Genomic DNA, 16,639 nt, shown 5'->3' with positions numbered 1-16,639 from the left:
TGCATTTATCTTTTAACCAAGCTGCCAAACAAATTACTGACGTTACCAGGAAAGATGCCATTTATTGGAAACATTATACCAGAGTGAAGGTCAATGCAGCCCCCAAATAGGCTGCTTCACCTTAAACATCAAAACCGATATAAAACTGCTGGAACTCAGAAAACTGCCAATTGAATCAAAGTGGACATCAAATTTTTAATGTGAACTTGCAAACGAGAGCTGATTACTCCAAGAAACCGTGTAAATGCACTAACTCTTGCATACCCACATCGCAATAAGATTTAGACAAGATTCAAGGCTGGAACCAAAACATCCACGGCATGTTCAGTTTACAGGATTTTGAGAACCAAAATTATTTAAATGAATATAAAACAAAAATAATCACATTGGATATACAAATTAGCTTCCTGAAAAGATACACCAAATGGTTTTGATTGGCGAACATACACAAATAGTATTGGTGATGATAAACAAACGACACAACCTCGTCATACAACTGGTGGTCCAATAATTGCCAACTATGCCCCTTGATTGTCACCTTGGATGCTTGCTTTCTTCCCGGTCGACTTTTGGCTAAACAACCGGGTAGCGCCACTTCGTGACCTTTGAGTCTGGGGAGATCCATTAACAGACTGACTCCCTCTCATCTTCTTTTCCAGCTCTTCAGAGAGAGACTTCACAAGGTCATCAAATCGGCGTTTGGCCGTCGGATATCTTGATATAGATTTGGTGATTCCTTGCAGCCTTGTAATTGAAAGAAAATAAATGTCTAGGATAACAAGATAGAAAAAAAATAGCGACTGTTCACCAGAATTCCTTGATACCTTCTAGCAAATGCATCGATTTCAGCACGCCTCCGCTCATTTAGTTGGGGAGATTGAGCATTAAGATTCTTCAATCGCTTGGAATCACCAAGTAACAAGACCAATTTGGACAAATAGTTCTCTTCCTCTTCTGAAAATTTCTCAGCCTTGATCTGCTCCTTGATGATCATTAAAGGATCAAAGAACCAATCAAAAAATCTATCTTTCGGTCTATTATCAATGGTTATCAGTGTGTTGTCACCTGAAATCAAACATGAACAAATCAAATACATAAAATAAAGCAAATTAATCTAGTAAAGATCTGATTTATTAGTGAAGTAAACAGAAGGTGATGCCTCTCTTACTCAACACTAGACCATCTGTATTGGCCTTTGCAGACTCCAAAAGTGCCTGAAGGATGGAGTATGCTGGCAAACCTATGCTTACTGTTCTGCTTCCACCCTTGCCGGATCTGGCTTCTTCAATATCTTCCAAGGTTATGACTCCTTCAGACACCAAATTGTCACCATAGCGCTTACACTCCGAGAATAGGTGTTCAAGTAACTATAACAGTACCTTTAGTCAGCTCTCATAAATTCCACATTTAAAGTACCGGGCCATACGAAGACAATGATGCAGAGAATGACCACTCATGGTAACCTGAACTCTAAAGGCATTGATACAGGCCGAGGATATTTCTTCCTTTCTTTAGTTTCTTAATAGAAATATGGTGGGTATGCTACCACCAAGATTCAAAACCAGGACCTTAAGGAATATAACTGAACGTTAGCATCTCTTGCTGGGCACTTCCATTGGTTGTTTGCAAATGGACCAAGCCCACCAATTAAAAAGTGGTTGTTCTGTTTTATTACAGACTAAACTGATTCAATTTTACAGTTTGGCAGAACATTGAGTTTCAATCCATATGCACCAGATTTTGACATGTCTGATGCACGCTGGCTAAGATTCATGCAGCAGGGATGGCTATGATCCCAAATTCATTTATACAATGTTTGATAATAGTGTTCTTTTCTTTTTTCCTCCTTTTCTTTCAACCGATTATGGTACTCCAAATTTTAATATATATCCCTTTAGAGGGTGAGCCTTGGTGCAATGGTATGGTTGCTCTATTGTTACCTAGGAGTCGCGGGTTTCAAATATGGAAACAGTCTCTCCACATGTGAGGTTAAGGCTTTGTACATATCACAGTGCTTAGACCAGCAATGGTGAGAGCCTCCTGCATTGGTTGCCCTTCTATGTACCTTTATTAGTACTCCAAGAAAGGAACAGCTAAACTAATAGAAGCAAACCCTTTGTTAAAAAGAGAGAGGTGCGTATCATGGTTATGGGTAAGGAGAGAAGATAAAAAGTTATGGAATCTATGCAAGTAAATACAAGGGAGCGAGGGGAGCTCCCTATGGTTGAGATACAACTCTATTCATTGGTGTCATCTTCTTTTTAAATTTTTTAAATTCTAAAAGGTTGGATGAACTCTGGTAATATTAAGTTGATCCACATTGACGGTTATGATCCAAGGCAAGGGACCCACGGTGACTCATTTTTCAGAAAAAAAGTTAAATACAAAGTTCCTTTCTCTCATAGGCAGGACAGTCCAGGGATCCAAAAAAGTGGAGTCAAATGCTCAGGTGAAGTTGAAACCTGAGCTGACATAATAATAATAGGCATGGTTACTGCATGTCTAAATATGTTACCTTGAATGGCTTCAATTCGCGGATGCTATTTTTGAACGATGTAGCACGTGAAGGAGGGCTCTTTCCTTCCTGTTTTTCCCGACGAGAAGAGGTAGGCCTGGAGAAAGAGCTTGCATGTAACAATTCCTTCTTTCGATACTGAGGCCTAGAATATCCATGAACAATGGCTAGTCAGTGTTTTACTGAAAGCTTCTGGAGAATGAGCAAATGAGAATTCGAGCAGCACCTTGGAAACCAAGACCCTTCTGGCAAGTCAAGTATGTCATTACTGTATTCATCAAACATAGACAAGGAAGCAATGATGTAGCAAAGCCCCATGTGAATTGAGGACTCCTGGAGCATCAAAAATTTGAGTTTCGGTAGGCATTTCCAAAATGTGAAATTAAAAAAAAAAGTACTTATTCATGTCTTTCACAAATTGAATATGGATAATGCAATGATGTAGGTCAAACATGGTTAGATAAACCTCATCCAGAAAAAAATGTATCAATGGCACAAGATATATATTAGCTAAATATAATGGTCTAGTAAACAAATCAAACCTGATAAGCAACAACAGCTGCATATGCACCTAGTGGAAAACTTGACATGATGGAGGCTGCAACTGCTCCTGCAACTGCTAATGGCCAGAGGAGTATAGCAAGACCAGCAAATGGCACACAAGCAGTCTCTAGAAATGGTCCCTCTCGGCCTACGAGATCATGAAACAACCGATTCCATCCTTTGATGAGCATGTATGGGCTCTTGCATATGGCAATTATTGTGATCACTGGCACATCAATCATGATTCCAAGTAGACCAACTAAAAAAGAACCAGGAATAGAGTGCAGTCTGGAAGATATCAAGGTGAAGTCCTATTAGCCAAACTACTTTATTCAGCCAAATTACAAAACCAGAGGGAGAGAGTGCCAAAAAGCTAAGTGTACTGATGAATGATATAAGATCCCAAGCTAATTTTGGTTCTTTGACAAAATAACAAGATTCACTTCCTAGATATAAAAATGCAGTAAGGAAAAGGCATGCTTAAAAAAATGATACCATGTTGCACGGTAAGGCCTCTGCCAACATGATTTCTATATTAAAGAAAAAGCATTTCTCAAGGACATATGTTTGGTTAAAGATAAGGAAAGAAGGGGGAACAAGAAAACAAACAGGTTGAGCATGCCACCTCAGTTTAGGTAAAGTTACTTGTCTAATCTAGCAACTGGGAGAGCACGTGCGCGCAAATGCTTTGGCTATGGTTGACTCAAAATGTGGCAATGAAGTTCACTATTTTAGATGGGCTGTAATTGGAAATTTGGTAGGGATTTGGCTTAATATTAATTTTATAGGGTTGTCAAAAGCCAAGATAATCCCTTCAAAATCTGGCTTTGCTGCAGAGACAAAACCTAGGTCTGTTTAAGACTTGCCTTGGCCTAAAAACTAGCTAGTCCTGAAGTAATGCAATACATAACAAAATAGCCCTGTATTTGACTCAAATCAACAAAATTGTGTCCTCCATCCAAGTAAAACAATGTGATACTCAAAAATCTGCCTAGACAACACTAGGGGCACAACCCAGATTGTGGGTCAGCCGGAACTCAACTTGCCTAACCCACTCATTAAGTAGGGTCGGGTTAAGGCATGGTATGCTGAACCGACCGGTTCCGACAAGGGTCGGGTTAAGGCATGGTATGCTGAACCGACCGGTTCCGACTGGTGTCGACGAGCACCGGTCCACACGGTACAAGCCGGTACCGATGCGAACCAGGCCGGTTAGCACCGGCGCAAGTGCGAGCGCCCTCGCACGCAGGGCAGCGCACCCCGCGCCGAGGTGGTTTCCTGCATTGGGAACTGCGCGCGAGCGCAGTTCCCAGCACAAGGAACCGCGCCCGCACACTGAGCAGCGCGCCCGCGCGGGATACTCAATGCCATTCTGTGGCATTTTTTTTTTTGGTCTTCGCCAGTACAGTACCGGTTCGATTCGGTACCGTATCGGTATCGACGTCCACCGGTATGTCGGTACAATCGGTACGACGGACCTTGGGTGAAGGTTTTATAAATTTGGGTTAGGCTCAAAAATCCCTGCCAAACCTCAAGTTGGGTTGGGTTATGGTTCAGCTTAGACCCAATCCTGACCCAAACCCCAAGCCAAACCCAAGTCAAGCCAAGCCACCCAACTTAACAAAACAAGTAAACAAATAGACAAGTCATATTAATGTTTCATATACATTAATATGTCCATATTTCATATTAGTGTTTTGAATAAATTATTTGTATGTTTTATATTAACTACACCTTAGTTCTATTAAATTATAACATCGTGTATCATCAAATATGATGAATGATTGATGCCTCAATCAATCAAATATTACTCCAACAAAATTGTACCCAAATTTTCCCTATTTTAAATTCCTATTCAGCTCAAACTAACATAATTAACATGGCCTAAACCAACCCAACACTAACCTAACCCAACCTGAATTTAGCTTAGTATAAGGTTGGTTTAGGTTGGACTGGAGAAATTCTAACCCAAGGTAGGATTGTCAGGCTAGGGTTGGGAGATATCCTAGTTGGTTTGGGTTAGACCCAAGCTGCCTGAGTTGCAACCCTAGAGACCACAGACCTGGGCTCCTAAATTTACAATTGATATTTGTGATTCTACCCATAACTTTGTTTTTTAGCACTTCAAGGAAAGTGTAGCCTTCACTATGTTGTCTTATGCCTAAGGATGCATGTCTATGATACTGACATTTACTCCAGGTCATGATGAGATTGATGCATCAATTGAAAGCCCGATATATTAGTGTGCACAGCTGATAGGAAAACCAAACACATATTTTGGCTTTTGGCTAGATAAACCAAGATTCACACTTTAATGGCATTGTGTCAGACCAACGCTTCTATCTATCAAGATGGGCTATTTTGAGCTTAGAACTTACTGATTAGAAGAAAATATTGGTAAGTGATGGTGTTAAATTCTTGACCCATTTACCTATTCCTCCCTTGCTCCTATCCTCCATGCCGCTATGAATTGCAAAAACAGAAAATTACTAATCATTCAATCTACCAAACATCATTCCATTTTTCCATTCATATAGGAAGATATTTCCAACAAGTTCAAGTGATACCCAAAAAGCCCCCTAGACTAGTCTGGCCTATAAATCATACTAAAAAATGGAAAGAATAATTGCTAGATATTTCTTATAATTATTACTCTGAAAATTTTGAAAAGTTTGAATATTTGGCTGGCCAAGCTTAATGTTGGCAATATCTGATCATAATGAAATTTCTGGGATCATAAGTACAGAAAGGAAACAATTGTAGACAATCTCTTGTACTTTGAACTTTGAAGTATCATTTTTCCAGACCCAGTCATGGTTTGATTACTTGCATTTATGCAGTTGGTCCTCTATGAAATTGATTATTGTCTATCATCGAATATATGAAGAAGGAGGCTGCCACAAGCCCCCAATCTGCCTGAAGTCACCTGGGCCAAGGATTCAAAACAAATTCTTAAAGAACTGAAAATTGACTTAAATTTGATGTTCAATCAAAAAGAATTGCACATGTTATCCACGAGGCTGTGCTTTATAGTCAATCAGCCCATTTCTTGGAAAAGACTTGGTGTTGATGCCAGTGGTGATTCCTTATTTGAACATTTTGACACTGTTACAATTAAATTAACTAGTTCTGTCATTCTTTTATACCCTATCAATAACAGGCGTCTGTATCATCTCATCAAGACATTAGTACAGCAAGCCAGCATGCTGAAACTTAAGAAGATTGAGGAGCCAAGTTTGGAGCAAATAGTGCAAGTCTTTCATTTGAGCATCAGCCCCATGAATCCAGTGAATAAACTTATAAAAGCAAAAGAATTCATCAGGTGTCAATCCTATGCACATGACATAGTCACTGCACCACTTGTTTTAACAAAACAGAGCTTGCATTTACTAATACCACAATAATCAAAGTATCATGTCATGCCAGCTTATCCATACTACATGTCTTGCACTGCCAAGATAAGGCACTATACACTATACAAGGGTACATACCCTTCTATGACACATATCGCTCTGTGCCAGTCCATATTGGTCATGGACCTACTTTGCTTTTTCCATGAGCCTCAGAAACTTGCCTGGCATTGCATAATACAGTATGGTACTTACTGTGCCAGCCCCTGATGGGAGCGGGCATGACACTTAGTACTTTAGTTCTTCAATACCGCATGTTGTGCATGCATATACTTCCTGTCAGATGAAGACAATTCATTTCAAGATCTAAAAATCCACAAACTTATCAGGCACGGTCTTCTATCTGATTAAACAAGACTCAGCAACTTATATCCCTTAACTGGAAAAAATCTCCTTCTCCCCTTAACTAATAGATGTTCGGAAAATGGAAAAGAGAAAAAGGATGACAATTGATGGAACAACCGAAAGAACAAACAAGAAGTTAAGTGGAGTAGTCGGGAGAATAAGGGACAGAATGGAGGAGAAAAAGCACCGGCAGGTTTCTGTTGGAGTAACAAAATAGAGTGCTCCTTTTTTTTTTTTTTATCAGCACATAGGCCAGTCACCAGGATGGCGGGTTGGACTGACCAAGAAACATATGATAGTGTAGTTGGGTAACAAAAAGGCTACAACCTTGAAAGTGATTGGCCCTGATAATGGGTCTAGAAAACATCTTATAATCAAATACATGACTTACAGACTTTAGTTTCTAGAAACAATTAAATAACATCAAGTGATTCGGTAAGGATATCAACTGCTAGCCTGTTAATAACAATTGGCTGAAGCCACAGGCTCCATATAGTTTTTATTTCGTGAATTTCTGGACCCAAAATGAATAGGTGGTTTGATTATCACATGACATTCTAGTGTCTTCCTCAATAAATTCTGCTGATTGCGTAAACAACTTCAAGCATATCACCCACCAGTTTTTATAAGCCACTGCCCTGTCAATACCTTACCATTCTGATTGCAGACTGGTACCTGGGATGGATATGGAATGCTGATTCTCTCTTGAATTGGGATGTTCCAACCATCTCAGTTAGAATGGACCAGGATGGTTGCATCCTTACAGTTTGGCACTTGGGACAGCCTGATATCCGAGATGCCTTTTTTTTTTTTTTTTACCTTTTTCATTTTCATTCTTATTGCTGATGACCATGGTAGTCCATCTTGGTCCAACCCCAACTCATCCTAGTACCATATCAACCCAAGACTAAACCAGGATAGGTGTTGATGTTGGCAATTAAACCCTCAAACACGAATTTAAATTCAGTATGGGGCCCCGTCTTAGTTTGCTTTTGAGAAAATGAATATCAGACGAGGATGATACAGTTAGGATAGACTAAGACAGCAAAGAACAACAAGAATAAAAACGGAAAACATAAAAAAAAAAATGTATGCCAGTACATTGCGACCATCCTGGTGCATTCCAAGCATCAGAATGCAACAGCATGCCTAAGACAGATTGGAACAGTCGAGACATCCCAGTTCAAGAGAGAACTGGGGTCTCGTAGAGAGTCCTATTATCCTGATTTCCTATTGGACAGATACGGTACTAACGGGACTATCCCGGCCCAAGGAAGGCCCCGCTCTGCCACCCACTGCACAGTTTTTTTCTTTTTTTTTTCTGCTTTACACTGCACAGCTTCACATCCGAAGGCTAGCAGGATTTTTCTGTATTTTTTTTCTGCTTAACACTGCACGCTGCACACCAATCCGCGGCCCAAGGATTTTTTCCGCTTTTCCTCTTTTTTTCTGTATTTTATTGTGTGGTTTAATCTTGGAATTGGTGTATGTCATCTCCACAGCTAGCCAGCCACTAACTCTAAGCCGGGCCCGGGAGCATCCAAGTGCCAACGGGATTACGGGAAGCATCCAATTTTATCGTCACTGCCCAACTTGTAGAGCTGTAACCTGTAAGTCTTGATTTCTCTTTTTTTTGATTTTCTGTGATCAAGTGCAAGATATAAAAAAGAAAACCCTGATTCTCTTTTTTCTCCTGCCGTTCTATCTGATTTTTTTTATCTGTTTTCTTCTTTACTTCCCTTTCCCTCTCTGGTCTCTCTGTATGGGTTAGATCGGCTGCATCTCTTGTTTTTTTGTTGCTGGTCCATGCTCTTGGAATTGTTATATAGCAATCTACTGTTGGCGCAACATATGTTTGTTAATTTGCTACAGTGATTTGTTCATAGACAATATAGCATCGGTCCAATGCATTTCAGGGCCCAATGCATTTAGATAGGATGCTTGTGTTATTTTTTTGTTCCTGATTTGAAGTTTTCTACAAAGTAAAATACATATCATTCTCCATTTAGTGTTTGCTTGTTGTTTTTGCCTAACTCATAATTGGTTTTCACATGCAGAGTTGTAGCTGTTGCAACTCAATTCCAACGGTCTTTTATGAAACTTCTATGTGATGCTCAATTTGAAGAACTATCAGCACAAGATTTGCTGTTGACATATGCATTGAACAATGACTATCTCTTGACATTGCCAAACTATGTTGATTGGAAAAAGGCTTCGGAGTCCAATGCAATAATATTCAGGTAAAGTCATTGGGCTTAATTCTAACCTATGTTTTGGTTGAACAAGGAAATCACGTAATTGTGACATTGTTGTTGAACATATTGGTTGTGTACATAATTCATTGTTTCCTCCTACTCTTTTGGAAGTATCAGTATCATTAAAAAGGTTAAATGCAGCATGTATCATTTCCTTTGTACCATTCACATATTCAGATTAAGATACAGGTTTCTTTGCTTATTTCCTGCTATGTCGATGTTACTTTTGTTATTGCTTTTAGTTATCACCCAGTGTATGTTTGTTTCTTTTCCTGGTGAAGCTTCCTAATAAACATCCATTATAAAGAACTACTTAGTAATTGTAGCATACATTGAACATCTCAGTCTGGTTTGCAATATATTTATAAACACAGTTTTAAGTTCCATCCAGGGATCTGAATCTGAAAAGTTGAACTTCTTGGGTTTGCTTGGAGCCAATCCAAAACCTAGGTTGGCTTTGGAGTTTTGGCTTGTAAGATCATATTTAGTTGTATATATGGGCTATTTGTGTTTTTCTCCTTACTCCTCATTTGTTTAAATTCTGAAAAGTACTTCATTATTTTAAATGAATTTTTAAAGCATTTTGCACTTATTAAAATATTTTATCATTTTTAAAAAAAAGGCCTCTCTTAGTGAGTTCGCCTTAGGCCTCCAAATGCATTGGGCCGCCCCTGATGAGAACAAAAGTAAAATTACAATGCTACCAGAAAACATGATCATTTTAATATCAAAAGGTTATTATCCAAAACTAATCACTCATGGAAAAATGAAAGTTGTTTCCAAACAACATAACATCCACAACACAAACTAGTTCATAGAGGATGTATACCCTTTTTAAGCCTGATCACTCTAAGTGCATGGGGAGAGAGTTCATCCCCCACAGTTTTAACTTTTAAGCCTATGTACCAAAACTAACATCTTTCAAAAAATTGAAAAAACATCAATATTGACCAGCATGGTCAGTAAGGTACCGCCAGTATGCACTGACATAGGTCAGTATGGATGGTATGTACTAGTATAGCTATTTCGGCAACAAGTATTGGTGCCGATTTCATCCAGAATGGTATGGTACCGATTGCACCCCATTTTGGTGGTTTTTGAAACCCCAAAATGTCCTGATAGTGAATAAAGTAGATGAAAGCAAATCCACTAGGAAAAAATGATGAAAGAATCAACATTTGATATTAGAATAGAATAAGAACGATTGTTCAAAATATAAGCTATTTTTTATTCAGTAATAAACAAGATCATAGTGTCAATCTATGTAGGAATCTTTTGTAACAAGGGTTAAGGGCTATAGCTAAACTACAAGTTGCATGAGAAATATATTGGTACATACATGATAAATTACTATTGTTGGTAACCATATAGTTTACCACATTCATTCTTTTCCAAATATACAGACACCTTGCACAGACATAGGGTAATTCTGGACCAAGCATATTCCCATATCCTCCCTACCATGCTAATTTAACTTTTCTTTTCTACTGGAAAATAAAGCATTCATTCTCAAGCTAAATTTACACTTAAAAATGCAACATCCAGCTAATGAAAATTTAAATCCATAAAAAGACAATAGAAAGAGTTAAAGGAGTATACTAAGCTGCACAGCCAAATGCAACTAAATCAACCAAATATTCAACCAAATCATCGTCTGTCGTCTTTGCCTAAAATTACAAGAAGTGTCAAATTTAATAGAAAATAAATTCCCCCAAACAGTCCTCATAGTCTTGCATGCAACAGCCAGTGTGCCTTCAGTTATTTCAAAAGTCATTGCATGACACTACCACAAATCAATCATGTCATATACATGATGGCACCTATGTCATTTTGTGTTTGTCTGTGCATTTATATGTGTGTCTCAAAGCTAAATGCATTTTGCTGAAGCTTTTTCATTGAGTTAAAACAAACAAAGATCAATTTTCAAAATTAAGAACAATTCACAAGCACATAATCGGAAGCATGTCGATTTGAAGTTACATTATCTATTTTCTTTCTTTTGCTATTCCCACATTTCTTGTTTTACTTAGAGCTGTTCAAGAGATTGCACAACAAGAGAAATTAGAATACACAGAGGACAATTAAGGGTAACAAAGATCAAATGTCAGACCTGATCTCATATGGTTTCCCATCTGGAGGATCATGTAGACGGAGGTCATCCATAATTGAGAAATAAGAGTGAAAGCATACATCTTTCAAGTCCCTGACCACTGTAAAGCATCCTTTAATTGTACTCCATGTTCCATCCTACATTTTTTAGTACCTCAAAATTTGGAGAAATTCTAAAACAGAATATACCTGAAGACTATCCAAATTAATTCTAAAAAGTAACAAATAAAACACACCACAAAACAATGGATAAACTCATTTGTCTTTCCTTCTCCAACAGCATCAAAAGTAGCCATTACTGGTGCGAGGAAGCCATACCCAGCACCCAATAAGATACTTCCCGAGATGCCAGCCAGTGGCCACAACACTAAGATGACTGATATACCAGTGCCAAGGACAAGCTTTAGGACAGGTCCTAACTGTTTGGTTCTGCCTTGAAAAAACCAGTGAAAAAAATTAACATGTCACAAACAATATAGACGACAAACCAAGAGCACAAGGAACTGTGAACAGATAGCGATATATATTACCTTGCTATACAGTAATAAGTCCAGACGGCATGTGCTGGCCAGAGACCCAGAATGATTGCAGAATTTCCAATTGTCATGATAAGACATACTAATGGGCAAAGCAGAGCACCTGAAGAAGAAAAGAGGAGAAATGATTACATCCTGCATGTAAAGGAGTATCAATAGTTACCATTACTTATAAATTACGTTCTGCATGTAAGTGAGTATCAATATTTCCTGTGACCTGGAAATACCCAATACTAATCAAGTGGCTAACAAGGAGAGGAAATGAGGGCATGGAATTATTGAAGTTGAGATCATCACACATTAAAACCCTTATTGTGGAAAAGAAGTGACAAGTCATTAAGGGCAATTAAAATAGAGAAAAACAAAGAGAGAGAGAGAGAGAGAGGGAGAGAGAGAGAGAGAGCCATATGTGACAAAGCGAGAAGAAACATGAGTTTGATTAGTCTGTCCATGGTTTTGAAATCATTCAAAGTTTTGCATGTTTATCTTGGCCATGGGGTCGCTACTTTGTGTCCAATTGTAAAATGTATTTACTGATGTTTGGGTGATCAGCCTCAAGTATAAAAATGAACTCAGGATTCTGAATGTGAGACACCATGAGCAGATTTATTTCTACTAAACCAAAACCAGCTGGTTTAGCTAACTACTGAAATGGGTTTTGGCCTTGACGCAAACCTGAACTATTTAGCTCTGGGTCAAGCAACCTGACCTAAACAGATATCCAGGTGACCTCACCAAGATTAGATTGTTTAGAGTCCAGTAAGCAGGTTGGTCATCTTAGTTCAACAACTAATAGGACCCTCAAATAGTAGGACTCGTCAACCTAAGTACTCCGAAGCAACTGTAGTATAAGCTCTAAAGATACTATCCATAATTAAAACATAATTAATGTTTCATACTCCTCCATGAAATCCTACTCCAAATATGGATTCATTCAAAGGCCCTAGATAGCTTTTGGATTAGTTAGTACCCAACAAAATCTTAATAGACTAGTAGCATGAGAAACTTCAAACTTGGAGCTGGCAGTACCGAAAATGAATCTGCCACCTCTGCAACCAACAGAAGATAAACTTATACTCCAAAGATGATTTCAAAACCCAAGATCAAGCTAAGACTTGAAACTCAGTAGTGAAGTCAAAATTCCCATGTCAGTATAATTAACCCAACAAAACCATTTCAGAGCCTAACTCATTAAAGTAAATCATTTTAAACCAGTGTAATCTTCTTCTTCTTCTTTTGGGTGTCTTTGTGTTTCAACTTAGCATAACCAATTTGAAAGCTGATAATTTTCTGAAGAAAAATGGCCGCACAATCGTGTAATCTCTAGCAGAAAAATAACTTCACCTAATCCATATGCTCCAAGAAAAATCAAACCTAACAACACCTACCAACAAGAGGAAGAAGAAGAAGAAGAAGAAGAAAGAAGCGAGGGTTAAAGAACCGACCTTTAATGATGCCCAGAAGCAGCAGCCCAAGGAAGAAGGGCAAGAAGCGAAGAAACCTCCAAAGAGTTGCCCAGAACCCCTTCGGAGGCTCCATCACTCCAAGAAAAGAACCCCCTGGACAAACCCTTCAAACCCACATCAAAATGCACTCAAAATCCAATTCCAATCCAATCCAACAATTCCCAATCAAGCGCAAGGCGGAGCAATCACTCTAAAACCCACCAAAAATTGCGTCAAAATCGCTCTTTCCCTACTCATCCCCCACCGAATCCACCATGGCCGATATAGAAACCGAAGCAGGCCCCGCTACTCCGCGAATAGACGCTCGGAATCATTTGGAAAGTGGTTGGGACCCCGGAGCTTTTATAGGAGAAGTCGGCGGTTAATCCAACCGCTTTGCCGACGCCGAGAGACGACAAACTAGAAGTATTTGAAGGCTTTCAGAAGCAAGTAGTGAGAACATATGCTTGCGTGTAGAGAGTAGAATAATTAGTAGTTTAGTATTGTAAGAAAGGCAAAGCAAAAGGTTGGCCACAGCCATTGGTTTGATCCACTTGATGGATGGATTTAATCCAATCATATAAGATTAGACGATGATTTATGAATATTATATAAATAATGCCAATTGGATGGACCATATCTGTGATATAGAATCTGAGTGACAATATGGCTTCCTTTTTTGCCATTAGTGGAGGGTGGGCGGCGAGTTTGGTTAGAAAAGAATATGCTTTGACGAGTGATATAAGCGGATCCATATATATTTAACATTTTGTTCCATTTTTGATGGGTCCAAGGCTGAGTTTTGGAAGGGCGTGCAACATGCGGCCATGCATACTGCCAATCACAGCCTCTTGTTTCCATAGTAGTGCACTGAGATAAGTGTTTGATGAAGAAAGCCAACAACAATGAGTGGCTGTTATTGGTGGCATACACAACCATGCGGTGCATGCCGTATAGGAAATAATTTCTTGAGTTCTGAACCCACATTTATTTTTTTTGATGTGGATACCAGTTGATGATTGATATTTATTGCTTTGGTTTGGCTTTATAATAGGCTCCACTTAGTAGATTTAGTCAAATCTTATTTAATTTACAAATGCAATAGCGAATTATATATTGGTAGTTGATATATATAAAGTTAAAGTGCTCTTTACTAGTCAGAATATCTCAACTACTATTATAAAAGATGGCTACAAAATCTTTAAGATTTACGTGTTCATGATATCTATCTATCCATCCATCTATCTATCTATTTATCTATATATTTTATGGGATATGCGAAGAAATATTATTAGGTTAATCTTTCTTTCCTTATGAATGGAATAAGGCATGGCAAGAATCAAATGAAGGTGCAACTCAGAGAGAAGCTATCAACTATCAAATCTACAAGAACGCAAGCCAGTGCTATTATTGGCTTAATACATTATAACCTCAAAAAAAACATTGGAGTGCTGGATAAGAAAATGTTCTAATTAGGGCTGAGGGTGGGCCAGCTCAACCTTATTTATCTTTTAGCTGAATAATGTAGCTAATTCCCATAGTCCAATTACAACCTTCAATGCGACTGTAAGTGGGCCCAAATGTTAATGAATCAAATGCCAGAAATAAATTGAGACTGATAGTTGACAGGGACTCATGGACTGTGTTGTTTTGCTGCACAAGGTAAGGTTTATGTACCTTTAAATTTATGATAGGTGATGACGCACTACTCCTTTTTGGTGGTGGTGGTTCTTTTAAAGTGGAAGGATTTTGGCACGCGAGTCCTCTTTTTCTGAATCCAATTTTAAAAGAATCATCTTTTCTTTAAAAAATTATATCAAATGAACTTTTGTAAATTTACTGATGACTAATTTTATTGATATACTCATGTTTAAGAATAAGTGACTTTAATTTTTCTATTGCTAGATACCAACCATCTTGGAAATGAGAGTGGAAAGTCTATCATTGATAGAAGTATTCCATCTTGAAGAAAAAATTAAACTTAAAATTATCATTCGAAAACGAAATATGGTATATATAACTTTAAAAGAAATAGTTATTGTTCTGAAAATGAGGACTAATACATCAAAATTCCATAGAGATGCAACTCTGTGGCTTCTCTAGCATCACGAAATCCAGACTTTTACTGAGAGAAATTTTTGCGGGTAGAAATATTGAGCTATAAACAACTCTCTAGCTTTTGTTTGGACTAAAAGGAACTGATCAAAATTGTAACTAAATGTTAACTATAATTATAAAATCAATGAGATGTAATAATTAGCAGAGCCAGCCCATTCACAACTCTATTTATGATGTACAAAATCTACAAAGTTCAAGTTTGCTAATTATGCCTAGATCTCAGATAAATATAAATTTTATTGTTAAGACCTTAAAACTAAGATTTTTAAATTTAAACATCTTGGCCTTCCAATAGGGCAGCCGAGACTCGAATAGATCGATGTAAGAATCATCTTAGCCGAAACGTAAAGTTCAGAAATATTAGAGAAAGCCAAGATATTTCAAAATCTCACTGGGATATCTCACAGCTAATATCGTAAAAAATGATAATAACAATCATTATAAATATATAATAATTAAAAATAAATATTAAATATAAATTCTTTATCAATATATTGATATAACTTCAACTGAGATGTTGTATATATTAGTTTCCATCAGCCAAAGTACTAACACACGAGATATTAGCTAGATTGTATAATTAATGCCCCTCTCTGCTCAGGTGGAAGCAATAGTTATAATCCAACCAATGGCTTTGCATAAATAATCCTATGAGCTAAAAATGTGTTCTATTTATGGACCAGGATCCAGTCTCAACAAGTAACATAGACAGCATGCAGTTGTTGTAGCTTTTGGCCCTGCATATCTAGTCTTGACTGTGATACAACTTCAGTGCAACATCTCGAAAGCCACGAGTGGCTAAAATCTCATTGAGTTTATAACCGGAGTTTACGAGGTGAAGATCATACATCAAGTTGACTTGACCTATGAATTTGAATGTATAAGATTATTGATTTTGTCAAGTTAACAAAAGAGTCAAGTCAACTTGACTCGGAAAAATTGGAAGGCTTGAACAAGTAAAAGCATCGGGCGACCCATTTTGTTCGAATTTTATAGTACTATGTTTTCTTGTTGAATTTCACTAATTATTTGTTATCATGTTTTTTGAATAATTTGTTATGAAATATTAAGAATCGTGATTTGATGAGAGCAGACTTGATTCTAATTGAAAGCTTAGTCATTTGGATCATCTCCGCTATAACGGTCACCAAGTCTAGAGCCTGAAATATCACATTGTATAGAGACTACCTTGAAAAAGGCATCTTAGTTAAGGTTAAATAAGGATAATAGATGATTAAGGCATGACTCACTGCTTGGCAAGGAATTCAGAAATGTATCCTCCAGACTATGGTACACCATACCGTACCTAACCAGATGCTATAAAATGTACCATATTATACTAGTACAAGGTCTGGTATCGGGA

The 16,639-nt window shown here is 37.9% G+C and overlaps 1 protein-coding gene across 2 annotated transcripts; it reads right to left on the bottom strand.

The window, feature by feature from the left end:
* Positions 1–291: 291 nt before the first annotated feature.
* Positions 292–13,572, bottom strand: LOC103711597 (putative membrane protein At3g27390). 2 transcript variants are annotated; one of them, XM_008797810.5, is made up of 10 exons: positions 13,159–13,572; positions 11,708–11,816; positions 11,414–11,606; positions 11,179–11,315; positions 3,058–3,346; positions 2,742–2,848; positions 2,516–2,660; positions 1,169–1,367; positions 825–1,065; positions 292–744 (listed from the first exon to the last, which is right to left on the bottom strand). In XM_008797810.5, exons 1-10 carry the CDS (start codon positions 13,250–13,252, stop codon positions 519–521), a joined length of 1,740 nt encoding a protein of 579 aa, XP_008796032.3. In that variant the 5' UTR covers positions 13,253–13,572; the 3' UTR covers positions 292–518. The 2 variants fall into 2 exon arrangements, with proteins under 2 accessions (XP_008796032.3, XP_088576128.1); XM_088720002.1 differs by having other exon boundaries at positions 11,414–11,610; positions 13,159–13,491.
* Between the last annotated feature and the right edge of the window lie 3,067 nt (positions 13,573–16,639).

Source organism: Phoenix dactylifera, chromosome 4 (assembly GCF_051530095.1).
Source record: "Phoenix dactylifera cultivar Ajwa chromosome 4, Ajwa_hap1_PhDact_Kaust_v1.1, whole genome shotgun sequence".
Taxonomy (NCBI): domain Eukaryota; kingdom Viridiplantae; phylum Streptophyta; class Magnoliopsida; order Arecales; family Arecaceae; genus Phoenix; species Phoenix dactylifera.
Note: the sequence above shows the minus strand (reverse complement) of the source record. Positions and strands in the feature narration are given on the sequence as shown.